Source organism: Pteropus vampyrus, unplaced genomic scaffold (assembly GCF_000151845.1).
Source record: "Pteropus vampyrus isolate Shadow unplaced genomic scaffold, Pvam_2.0 Scaffold19, whole genome shotgun sequence".
In the NCBI taxonomy this organism is placed as follows: domain Eukaryota; kingdom Metazoa; phylum Chordata; class Mammalia; order Chiroptera; family Pteropodidae; genus Pteropus; species Pteropus vampyrus.
In genome coordinates this window covers 3,742,107-3,754,246 of record NW_011888800.1, presented here as the reverse complement: position 1 = coordinate 3,754,246, position 12,140 = coordinate 3,742,107, and the positions used below count along the sequence as shown (strand labels likewise).

The 12,140-nt window shown below is 36.4% G+C and overlaps 1 protein-coding gene across 12 annotated transcripts in view; it reads left to right on the top strand.

Annotated features, from left to right (window-relative positions):
- MEIS2 (Meis homeobox 2) overlaps nt 1-12,140 on the top strand; it is a 201,100-nt gene that overhangs the window by 12,537 nt on the left and 176,423 nt on the right. For all 12 annotated transcript variants that reach the window (XM_023527735.1, XM_023527736.1, XM_011354887.2 and 9 more), the window contains one exon: nt 4,487-4,601. In XM_023527735.1, coding sequence (XP_023383503.1) covers nt 4,487-4,601 — 115 coding nt within the window. The remainder of the gene's footprint in view (nt 1-4,486; nt 4,602-12,140) is intronic.

Here is a 12,140-nt window from a genome sequence, read left to right as displayed (position 1 = left end):
TAGGAGTTTTCATCTTATTTAAAAAAGTAATTTTTACATAGCGTCAATTAGGAGTTAAAACATCACAAAATCATAGGAAATATGTTAACAGCATTAATTATGTTTTCTGATAGAAGCATATCTTGCCTTTGTTGTTTAAACATATCGCCATATTAGTTTTGCATGCTCCATTTGCTGATTAGAATGCCTTTGTATAGATTTACTATTACTTTCTACCTACGAGCACGCATTCTGAATTACTTTACCGTATTTTCCAAATTTATTTATGATTTTTGACTCAGCGTTACATATCACGTTTTCATTGCGTAGGTTCTATAAAGTCGAATGTTATTTTAAAGTATTTTAAAGGCTAGAAATAAGAAGTGAAAGTGACCTAAGGGTTTATCTTGTCTAACTTCTTAATTTTAAAGTGATAAAGAAAATAAGTTCCAGGAAAATAAATGTGTCACTTGCTTAAGTTCATGTGATCGGTTAGAGGAGACACCCCAGAGTCTTAATTCCAATCTAATGCTCTCTCTCCCATACCACATCCATTGAATTACCTTTTTGTTTGGGGGGGTCTGAGATGAGTTTCAGATTATTTTAGGTAGAATTTGTGTGTAGTGGCATTTTTTTCTTCTTGAAACCTAATACATTTTACTTTCCCAGTTTTGAATTTATTTAGAAACTCTCATACATTTATTTACTCCATTGTCTCTTTGGGTGAAAGAACCCTGAGCCGTGTGGAATCATTTAAATTGAAATATCACCAATTCACCAGAACTTATTAAAGGGTATCCTACAGGCAGGTCCCCCACAGAAATGTCATAATGGTGTAAAATGTTTCAATTTCTACGATATCTGTAGCCTCAACAAAAAAGGCACCCATATGATTTGCTTCCTATACTCAGAGACTCTTGTCCTCTATATGCTCTTTCCTAGATTTAGCAAAATTCAATGATGGTGCTAAATCAGTTTTTTTTTTTTTAACTTTCAAGGGAGAAAACACTGGCAGAATTGTGTTTTCTAGGGAAAACTCTGTGTAAATGAGAAACAGGAGAGCAGCAGAGTGATCTCCTGTGGCCCTACTTCTACAAGCTCTCCCCATCTTGTCTCCTGCTTTTATATTAATTACAAGTTGCATTATCAGCTGTGAGTCTGTAGCCCAGCAAATAGAAAATACTGCCCCTGGAGACCTAGCTTCTTGTATCTATTTTCCATCTCCTTCTCTTGTGCTCCACTCAGTATTCACTGCTTTTCTCCTGCTAACACCGCTCTTTAACGCAATTACATAAGAGCAAGAAGAGTACCACATTTGACTCCCAATTATTAAAGCCACTGGGAATAGAATCATGTTCACTCCTTGCCCTCGGGTGTCTTCACAGAACTTTTGGCTGAAGAACACGACATGTATTGTGGAATGCGTACTTACCCACACAGCATTTCTCTTTATTTTTCTACATACGTCATGTGTTTTACATACTTTCATTTGCCACTTTGGTTTCAAGATTCACTAAACTTCTGCATATAATTTGGCAGAAAGCCAGGCCGTTATTCTTGTAGGATGTAAACTTGGAAACTGTCTAGGGAGAGAAAAGAAGGAGAAAGGGGTTGTGATATAAACAAATATTTCAATTTAAGAAAAAAAAAACGGTATTATGGGTAATGGATTATATTTTATCTGTCCATGTAGGTTATAATTTTTTATAACAAAGAAGGTAGCAATTTTTTATTGACCAGATTATCAATACTTGTCTTTGTATATGATCACGTCACCATGGCGTAGCTGAATATGGACAACTTTGGGGTAACTACTCAGCTTTGAAACTCCAGAGAGATTTATCTGTTTTTCCTACTTTCAAGTTAGATGAATATTCTGGTACTCCTTGGTTTGTGTCAGTCTTTCAAACTAGATCATAATACTTGAGACACTCTATGGAAATAAACATCTGACAGCACCTTTTTAGGAGAGCGTTTTTGAGGATCGAAGGGAGAAAAGAGGAAAGAGATAGGGGCGTGGTGGGTTAGTTGGTGAACTTTAGCCAATTTCAGATCTGGGCTGAAAACCAAAGACCCAACTTGTTTGGAGGAACTAACTGGCTGCTCTTAAAGCAATATTTGCTTATGTGGCTTATTTTTTTACCCCTTTACTTTAGAAAACACCTCCGTTAGAAAACCATCGAAAGAAACAAACCAAATTATAAATTAATGAGCCCTGACTTTAAAACTCAGCACAGGTTTGGCTGATAGGGACAAACCAGTATTTTCAGTTGCTGGAAGTCCTTCTGAGCAATCCCTTCAAGTCACTGTAGTGCCAAAACGGAAAGCCTCCCTCCAGTTTCATTCAAACGATTATATAATAGCTATTGGATGACATTTGCCTTAAAACATAGTTGAGGTGTTAGTGGTTAATTATTGTAATTTTCATGAGGGGTAAGGAGCTTTTATAGCAGCCGGCTTAATAAAAGCCTGCAGTGCATAAAATTAACATCACTTGCTGTGTACACTGAAAAGTTTAGCTTAGGTGAATGTGTTGCAGCTATTGTAATTTCTAAAAGAAGCCTCTAGCCAGTGTTGTTGCAGGACTAACTCACATCATGCTGTTGTTTCTCCGTCTCTCTGTCTCTCTCTCTCTTTCTCTTTTCATGTAATTCTTTATCTGAGTACCATCCGGCAAATAGCTGACACAAAGAGGCTGCAAAATTTGAAGAGCCCCTGTATGCTGTTTGCCTTTAGGTTGAAATTATTGGAGCAGTTTCTAACTTAGATAAAAAAAAGAGATGGCAGGCACAACTTTGTCTTAATACGGGCAGCAGAGATCCTTGGTTTTCATTTTATTCTGCTCAACTTTGTTTCCTAATCCACTTTCTAAAACATATTTTTATTTTAGGATCTATACCTTTGCTATATTTATAGTCACAAAATTTCTGCTTAGGGTTTTCATTTTGAATCAATTGCATGCCTGATGATAGTGCTAGTAGCATCATTTGATGTAGATGTTATTAATCTATACAGCTTTGGATAATTTCATCATCTATCGAAAATGCTAAGTATTAATTTACAGCAGATCTGTAGAGGGAAAAAAATGAGTTTTTTTTTTCAGTGTCGTTCCAAATAAAAATAGTCCCCTATTTTGTCTCACTTTGGTTTATTGATTTTATTTTGGTAAAATTTTATGTTCTATATATACATTGTAGAATTCAGGAGAGTGATAGACTGACTTTTTTTTCCCTCTGATAAACTAGATACAATGACAACATGGTAAGATTGCTTTCAGATGGTCAAGATGTTTGCATGTTGCCTATAGGCATGTTGGTTTGTCCAAATCCTTAGTTACCAATTATCATAAGAAGAAATATAGTGTACTTTGAGCGATTGATGTTTTTAAAAATATTTTCCCTCGAAGAATTTCTCCTCCAAAGAATTTGCTTGCAGTAGTTCTGTGGGCTTAGTCAAAATCATCTCATACAGGTGACAAGTGTACAGCTCTGGCCTTAAGGCTGGTCTATTTCATGTGCTGTCCCTACCCTCCGTTTCTGCCAGAGGAAATTCCATCTCTTGCCTGCCTTCATGTGGTGCTGATAAAGTCCTTCCTGTACATTAGAATTCCTGTTTTCCTTTAAGCAGCAGCAGGGTATTGGGAATGATCAGGAAAGGGGAGGAGGAACAGGAGAAGAATACACTCAGCAAAGTAGCATGAGCTGTAACTCTCGGTTTGCCTCGCATGTCCTGTGAAACAAATAGTTCTTTCAGGAAAAAGCACTGCTTTAAAGCTCCCATGGAGTTCATATGAAAGTCCTATCTGGTTTATTAGATGGCTAACAGTTCATTGTTGTTTCGTTTTGTTGCTGTTTGTGCAACTTAAAGCAAAATTGATCATTTATTAGGTATTGATGCAGTGATTAATATTACTGTGTCTGTTGGTTGCATAATCAGTCAATGACAATTTTGAGAGTTCACTCAGGCTATTTCAGGGCAATGCACTTGAAAGGTGCAAAAAGCTGTCTCATACATTCTTGACTCTGTGGGGTTTTTTAAAAAAAGAGTCACTGAGTTTTGCAGATGTTAATGTTCTGAAGTATTTAGTAACCAAGAGCAGTGGGACCTACTTCATAGAAGAGTGTGCCCCAATTAAGATGGCAAAAGGAAAAATGACTTAGATTTTTAAGCAAGCTTTTCCTACTACCTTTAAAAATTAACTTCATTGAGGTATAATTTGTATATAATAAAAACGCCCTCATTTTAAGTATCTATTTCAATTATTTTTAACAAATGTATACACTGATGTAACCATCACCTCATCAAGATGCTATAGTATCTTTTCTTTATTTTGGTATCTATTGCTGAAAAGACAACATACTATATATAGTATGGCATCTATATATGTCTAGTTCCACAAATACTAATATGTACACATTTTTTGTCTCTCTCTGCACCTTTCTTCTTGGTTCCTCATTTATGGTCAAAATGGTAATTGTGGAAAAATCCCTTGGAATCCTGACATCAGAATCCTGCATCTTGGCGAGATCACGATGATGCAACCTCTACCCATTCAGCAGGCACCCCGGGGCCCTCCAGTGGGGGTCATGCTTCCCAGAGTGGAGACAACAGCAGTGAGCAAGGTAAAAGGTCAAGCATTTTCCTTGTGCAAAGTAGGCATGACTAAAATAACTTCAATATTTTATATCATCAGTACTTCTGCCTCCCTGTAAAGAGGAGAGTGGTAGGTTAGGGAGAATAATCAGCTGCTATTTAGAGAGATACTGTTCCCTCTCTTTAACTTACATTACTTAAACAAAAAAATCGGAGTGAGATGTCTAGTCTTTAAGTAGGCATCACACTAACAATTGATTAGTTCTGCCAGTTCTTTTACAAATTTGGTTATCTATACTTCTGTGTGTGTGTGAATAAAGAGAATGATAGACCTTTGCAGCTATGACACTGCAGTTTAAATTATACTATAAAACAGGATATTTTGTTTGTAGTACCCACTGTAAGAATTCTCTATAATCAAGCAATGATGCCTCTAAAGCACATAAGATGCAAAAATCTGTTCTTTTTGTCTCTGGTAGTACTGCACGAATTTTATATGAAATCTTTTCTTGGGAAGGCGAATTGTGAAATTTTTAGAAGGTTATTTGTTTCCATGCAGCAGACATGGTGACTTTTGTCACAAGTCCTAAAAACTGGAATCATCAGAGGCTGGGGGCGGGGGGGGGGGGATGTCAACTGCAGATGATAAGGAAATCTAGTGTAATTTAGAATAAATTTTATCATTTAAAACTCACCTATTGCACTAGAGCAATTAAATATTGGTAGGGATGACTCATATTGCTAAAATGATAATTTAAAGGAAGATGCATTATTGAATGTGGGCCAGGAGAGTGTATAGATTTTACTTTTTAATATTTTACATTAGATGGTGTCTAATCTCCTAGGTCTATTTCATCTCTATTAGGACTGTGTTTATGGCCACAATATTTAAGTATTAGACAGTCTTCCAAGTAGAGGACAGTTTAACAGCTTGAGCTGTAGTCATATATGCCATTTAAAAGAAGGTGGTTGATGTGGAGTGAGTGTCTTCACTCTTCCAAGTTTCCGGCCATGGATTTTGGATTCCTGGTTTTCTAGTAGAGTCTGGGAAAACGTCCCTTCTGGGATACCATTAACTTGTGAATGGGTCCAAATTAGAATCTAGGTTTAAGCAAGTTGCAGCTGAATACTATCAGATGGTAAATTGCAAAAGAGCTTGTGAATCATATCTTTTGAGGCTTATATACTGTTTTCATTAGACTAGTTAGATTGTATATAAGACAACTAAACTATACGGTATTTCAAAGATAACGTGTACATAACTTCAATGAATCTGCAATGCAATGGTTTAATTGCAGTTCGATGTCATGGTGATGGACTGACTTCGCAGTGTGGTCGAATCTGGCAAGCTTTCTATGACACCATCCTCCCTACCACCCCAAATTGCTTAGACATAAAGAGTGAAATGTATCTATTAATAAAAACAAAACACCCTAAACACTGTAAAAAAGAGGGGGAAAGGAGAAGCAGACTTAATAGTCTAATGAGGCTATCTTCCAAAGACTTGTTGTGTGTGAGGCTCGCTTTGACCTTTCACTTTGCTCAGGAGCCCAGCGCTTCATTTTTCACATTCTTGCAATTACGTTAACGCTTCAAGCATTTCTGACTCCAAGTCAGCTAGCAACACCAGGCATAACTCAACACTGTGAGTTTTTCTCCTCTCTGTAGATTCATTAACAGGTCACCAAGGTCCCAACTGAAATTTAAAACTGACTGGTTCTGTTGGGTTGGTTGAGTTATGGCAAGGGAGATAGCAGGAAAGTACCAGTGAGAAGGGGAGGGGGAGAGAGAAACCCTGGGGTTTGGAGCACGGAATAGTTGCAGCAACGGGCAAGGCATGGAGTTTTATCATTTTGGTTAGTTTTGTTCTGTTGTTGTTGGTTTCTTCTTCTTCTTCTTCTTCTTCTTCTTCTTCTTCTTCTTCTTCTTCTTCTTCTTCTTCTTCTTCTTCTTTTTCTTCTTTGTTTTCTTTTTTCTTTTTTTTTTCAGTCAAGAAAGAAAAAACTTCAGACAGATATATTGGGTAAAAACAATATGTACAAACTTCTATGCTGTGAGTAGCTGCACTCACTTATCTGGTGTTGGAGATTTGATCCCTGTTGGATTTTGTTCCTTTAATCACACCTCAGTGGGAGTAAAGAATGGACATGGTAGCTTCTGTGCATGAGTACTAGGAATTCAGTCATTTTACTGTATTAAAATGTAAGGGACAAAAAAAGTTGTGATTCCTATAAAATGGAAAATGTTTTGGCATGGACAGTTTCTTACCTAGCTTCCCATATCAGTGGTTCCCAAAACACATGTTTAAGTGTATTTTGCTTTTAACAGCAGACTCGAAATTTTGAAGGCCAGACTCGAGTTTGTTTTGTCATACTTGTGCCCATATTAGTCTTTAAACATGTTTTCAAGATATTTTGATATTTTGTCCCACGGAATTGTCCAGAGTAACTTTCTGTGAGAAAGATTAATTATCTGCTTCAGGGCAAAGTCAACAAAGATATTGACTGAAATCACATATGCTTATCCTAGGTTAACTCTGAGGGTTGATGTATAATGAAAAACCTAAGAGGAAAATTTATGTTCTTAGTATTAAACGTATTATAATGTTTCATTGGAAATCAAGTTTGTAGTTTTTTACAAAAGAGTTTTCTTGCTTATTCAGAATTTATTAGCACAAGAGGCATATGGAAAACTGTAAAATGATTCAGTTTCAAAACAAATTATGATAAACAGAAAAAAATAGGGATGAATTGTACTAAATACAGTGTTTTCATACACATTTTAAATTAAACTTTAATAGCCATATGCTATAAAACAATACATGCATTTACGTTGCTTTATAATTTTTTTTGAATATTTTTGCTAAAATTATTCATACAAATTTTTACTTTGAAACATAAAAATACCTCATTTTATGACTTGATAGTGAAAGTGCTACAGTTACATAGGTGAAAGGTCATCTTTTCCTCATCAATGTTTGTGCAACAAACGAAAAGGAGGGGAAAAAATCAAATTTTTTAAATTTTGTAAGAAACAAACTTGATAAAATGTAAAACCTGACTCTACTGTATCTTTCAAATAGCACGTGCCTAGCAGTAAACTATGTAAATATGAACCAGACTTTCATTCACTCTGGTTTCTTTTCCTAAAAGCAGCCAAAGGGAAGGAGTTTGTCTTGTTAGTCATATTAGAATGAAGAAAGAAATCTGGTTTTTCAGGGAAGAATTAGGGTGCAGACTAGGGACTCTAGGAAAGTAACCTGCCTTCTTTGTGTCTGGCTTCCCATCAGTAAAATGGGGCTTGATAAAAAGGCTTGAGGTCCCTAATTCTGTACCTGCTGAGTCAAAAGCTGCTTTGTATTTCATTGTGTATTTTACCAGAGTAAAGACTAGGAAGCAGCCCCCTTGTTCACAGAGCACTTTGGGAGCCTTAGATGAAAGGCACAATATATGTACAAAGTATTATTATTATTGATGGGTTTGTGTAACTCCCATTAACGCTGATGGGAGTTACGCATGTGAATTGGCAAGAGAATAGACCCCTCAGTGTTTAGAGCACATGAAATTTACATTTTTTCCAGTGCTGTAATTGAGATGTTGACAAATTGGAGAATATTGATGAGCCTTTGTTTTAAGTATTTCGTGCCAAGTTTGTTTTATTTTTCCTGGTTTGAACAATGGTATGGGTTCAGCAGCAATGAATAAAGAGGGTAGAGTAAAGATAACTTTGTATTTCAATATTTTGATGTGCCAATATGAAATGAATTGTCTTAGGCAAATGGAATATGCTGTTTTAATCATTAGCTATGCATGAAAGAAAAATTGATGTTGACATCTTTGCTGTAAAATCGTTGTAATGGGGCCTTCCTTACAATTCATTTTTGTAAAATTCATTTTGTACATTTTGCAGCAATTGAACAATCCCTGCACTGTGAATAGGCAGGATTCCCAGAAATACCGAGACAGTTGGCCCAGTAACTGCTGAGCTCACACTGCACACCACACGCACGTTAACCATACTGTTGCCAGATCCAGTTTAACCTAGATACATTAGCCTTCCAGCATCTATATGCCTCTGATCTTTCAGGGCACAGGGCTGTGCAAGCCAGCCCAGTTCTTCCCAACTCTACTACCTACCAACCCCCTCCATTGACGTCCCTATCTATCATCCAGGCAATAAGACTAGAATTCCATTGCTAGATATTTATTTTTCATACAATCTTTAACAATCATGGTATTGAAACCTGAAAATACCCCCCCCTTTATATTTAAGTATATATAGGTAAGCAAGCATCTAAAATAGTCTTATGCTTTTGAGTTTATAATGCATGCCATAGTTATGAAATAGTATTCTTCCCCACCAGAACATTCCAGTTACATATTTAAAGGATGAGGGGAATCTCAAACTCACTTACAGTGGGTCCTGAATATGTTCTACTGGGATTTCTTATTCAGTCTAGGAAAACTCTGTCAATGGAATGTTTTCATAGTGGTGGCAATCTCTTTAAAATAACCCTAAATACAATATGACAGATGCCATCTGGCATAATCTTTTGCTAGTTGCTTTTAACTTTTATTTTTCCTAGAGCTAAGTTCATCCAAAACTGGTCACTTACTATTACGATAAATACAATGACATTTCTTTTCCTTCCTGTCCTTTTAATTGTATCAAAAATTCTCTGAGAATGCAATTGATAATTGAACCTTGTCACAGAAGAGCTGTCGCATATAAAATATTTATGTTACATTTTCATTCTTTCTTCTCACCCCCAAAGTCAAAAAGTATACCATTCTTTAACTATCGGCAAACATCCAAATAATTTCTGTAGATTTTCTCAGGACTTTTTAGAATAGTAGCCATTAGAAATAAAATGATAAAATGAAACTCTTCTAATAAATAAATGTTCTAGGAGCATGTAACGGTCCTCGTAAATGCTTAAAAGCTTTCTATAATTGCTGTTAATTTTGAGTAATTTCTTCCTATATGTATCAACTTACTTGAAAAACCCAGAGTTGGGATTTCTAGATTTTTTTTTTAACTTAGTCATGTAAAGGGATGTCTCCTGATGCCAGTTAGAGTTTAATTTAGAGTAGTAATTAAACTTGAATACTGCCTCATAAACAAAAGATAAACAATAAACCAGCCACGTTCCCTGCTGTTTCATAGCTTTCTTTCCCAGATGTTTTAGCCTGATAATTTTTACACAGTGAACTACCTAACATGGAGTTTTGTGGACAGAGGTCGAGAATGAGCTTTTTCTTTCTTTCTTTTCTTTTTGGTAATCCTTTTTTCCCCTCCAAAAAGCAAAATGCAGGATTTTCCACTATTTAGATTTTTTAAAATTATGATAAAATAAATACTTAATGCAGATGTGCTTTAAAGATAACTCTCGTTTTTTTCTTATTGTTTATTTTTTGTCTTCAGAACTAATCTTGTCATGAATGTCTTTTACACTTAGTAAAGAGGAATATACTTTTATTTAAGTAAAATCTTGATCATAAGTCAGAGAAAGAAAAGCTTGACAATGGATAATTTTTCTTCTCACCCCTTTCCCCTGCTTTCCACCCCCATGCATTCTCCCCCATGATGACCGTTAACTTTATGTCTGTACTCTTTCTTGAGCTATAAGGGTTTCTCTGTCCAATTCTGGACCCTTCCAGTATCAGCCATGATCTTTCTAATTGTCAGGTACTAGTGGGCCGTTCAATGCAGAAGCCATGTTATTTTCACTGGGTGGGGTAATTACTGAAAGCTGAGAATAGCTGCACTAAAGACAGAGGGATACTTTCATGATCCCATTAGCATAAGAGTGGGTAAATTATTCATGCCAAGTGAGGATTCTATGGGGAAAAGTATAGTTAATGCACATAGTTTTTAAATGTATCCCTTTCTGCTCTGAGACTAAATTCTTGTTGGAATCAGTTCTCAGACATTTACGGGAAAGCTCTGGTGGCGTGTTAGATGCAGTTCATCTCTCTCTGTTTGCAGCGCTCTCAATAGAGACCATCTGGCAAAGATCCAAAAGGTGATTAAACAAAATGATCAGCTCTTGTTGCTGTGTTACATGTCCAATACTCTGGATTAAAAAACATGACCCACGACAGTCAAGCTAACGTCATGCCGCTCCCCCTTCCCCCTCCCTTTTCCGTGTAAGAATTCAGATGGTCCACAAATGTGTGTGCCATCTTTGTGTCCTTATGGCCCATAATCATGAACAGGTTGTGCAAATGGCTCTTTCTGTAGCACTGTCTGTTCCAGCAGCATAGAAGCATTTCGTATTAATTGGGTCAGTCTAATATTCATATTGACATGGGGAAAAATTACTAAAATTTATTCTTATAGCAGACAATGAATATGTGTGCTTTTCTGCCATGAGGGAAGTGAAATCTGACAACTGGCTTGTGCAACTGATTAATTTTTCTTGAAACCTAGAGAAAATCAAAGCATGAAAAACTGTCATTTTTCTGAAAACAGTGCACACCCTGTGTAACTAAACAAAATGGATTGGGTGGGGGACGTTGGGGGAGCTTGCGGAAATGAGCTCTGGTTTTAACGCCATAATCAGGGATGAATTTACAGTGCCATTCAGAGGTATCCTCCCTCCCCATAAACAAGCTGATAATCACAGGGAAGCTGACTTCCAATTAGCTCTTCCTTCCCTCACATGGATCAGGGTGTTTATATGTCTTCCTTAAGCTTTGATATGTCACTACTGAGTTGATACATCTCATGTCAGAATCAAAAGTTTGGAAATAAAATGTTTTATTATGAGGAAATCCTGCTAATAAGCAAGGTAATTTTCAACCAATCATTTCACGATCGAGTTAAGGTAAAAATGCCAAGATTTGTGACTGAGGGACAGATGTATCTTATCTTTGGGGGTTTGCACCAAATGCCAAGTAGAAATATAAATTGAACAAACCAGACAATGTGAGGAAGTGATCGAAGAAATATTGAGACGAAATCTTGGAATGAATTATATATGTATATTTATAACAATGCCGTGCGTTACTTACATGTCACATTTGCATAAGCCTGAACTTTGATTTTATTAAGGAGCAGTTTAATGTATGTTAGTTAAGGCATTCAAAATACAAGACTTAGGTTTTTCAGAGATTATACCTAACCACTTAATATTGTAGAAACGGACTATGACTGATATTATAGGCCGAATTTGAGTGCAAATGTTAAGAAAAGATAAAGAGTAAAGCAAAAGGGAAAAAATTCTTAAAAACCACTTTAAAACATCATTAGTCTTTGTCAGCATCCCTTTCTAAGGGAGGTGAAAGCAGTAGGTTAGAAATACAGCTGGGCATAGTACTCAGGGAGGGGAAGTGAAATTCCCCTTGAGTCAGTGCAGTGTGGCAGATGAAAGGGACTTACATAGCCTTGGGGGTCTTAAGGCTATTATAGGGCAACTCATGCTCTGTTATCATGCTGATTTTTCAATTGATTTTTGGCTGAACAGTACTTGTTGAAGCCCTCCAGAGCATCAAACACAGCCTTTTGGTGCTATACATTGTAATACACGTGTTCTTTTTTCCCTTCATTATCTTTACTTTGGATGA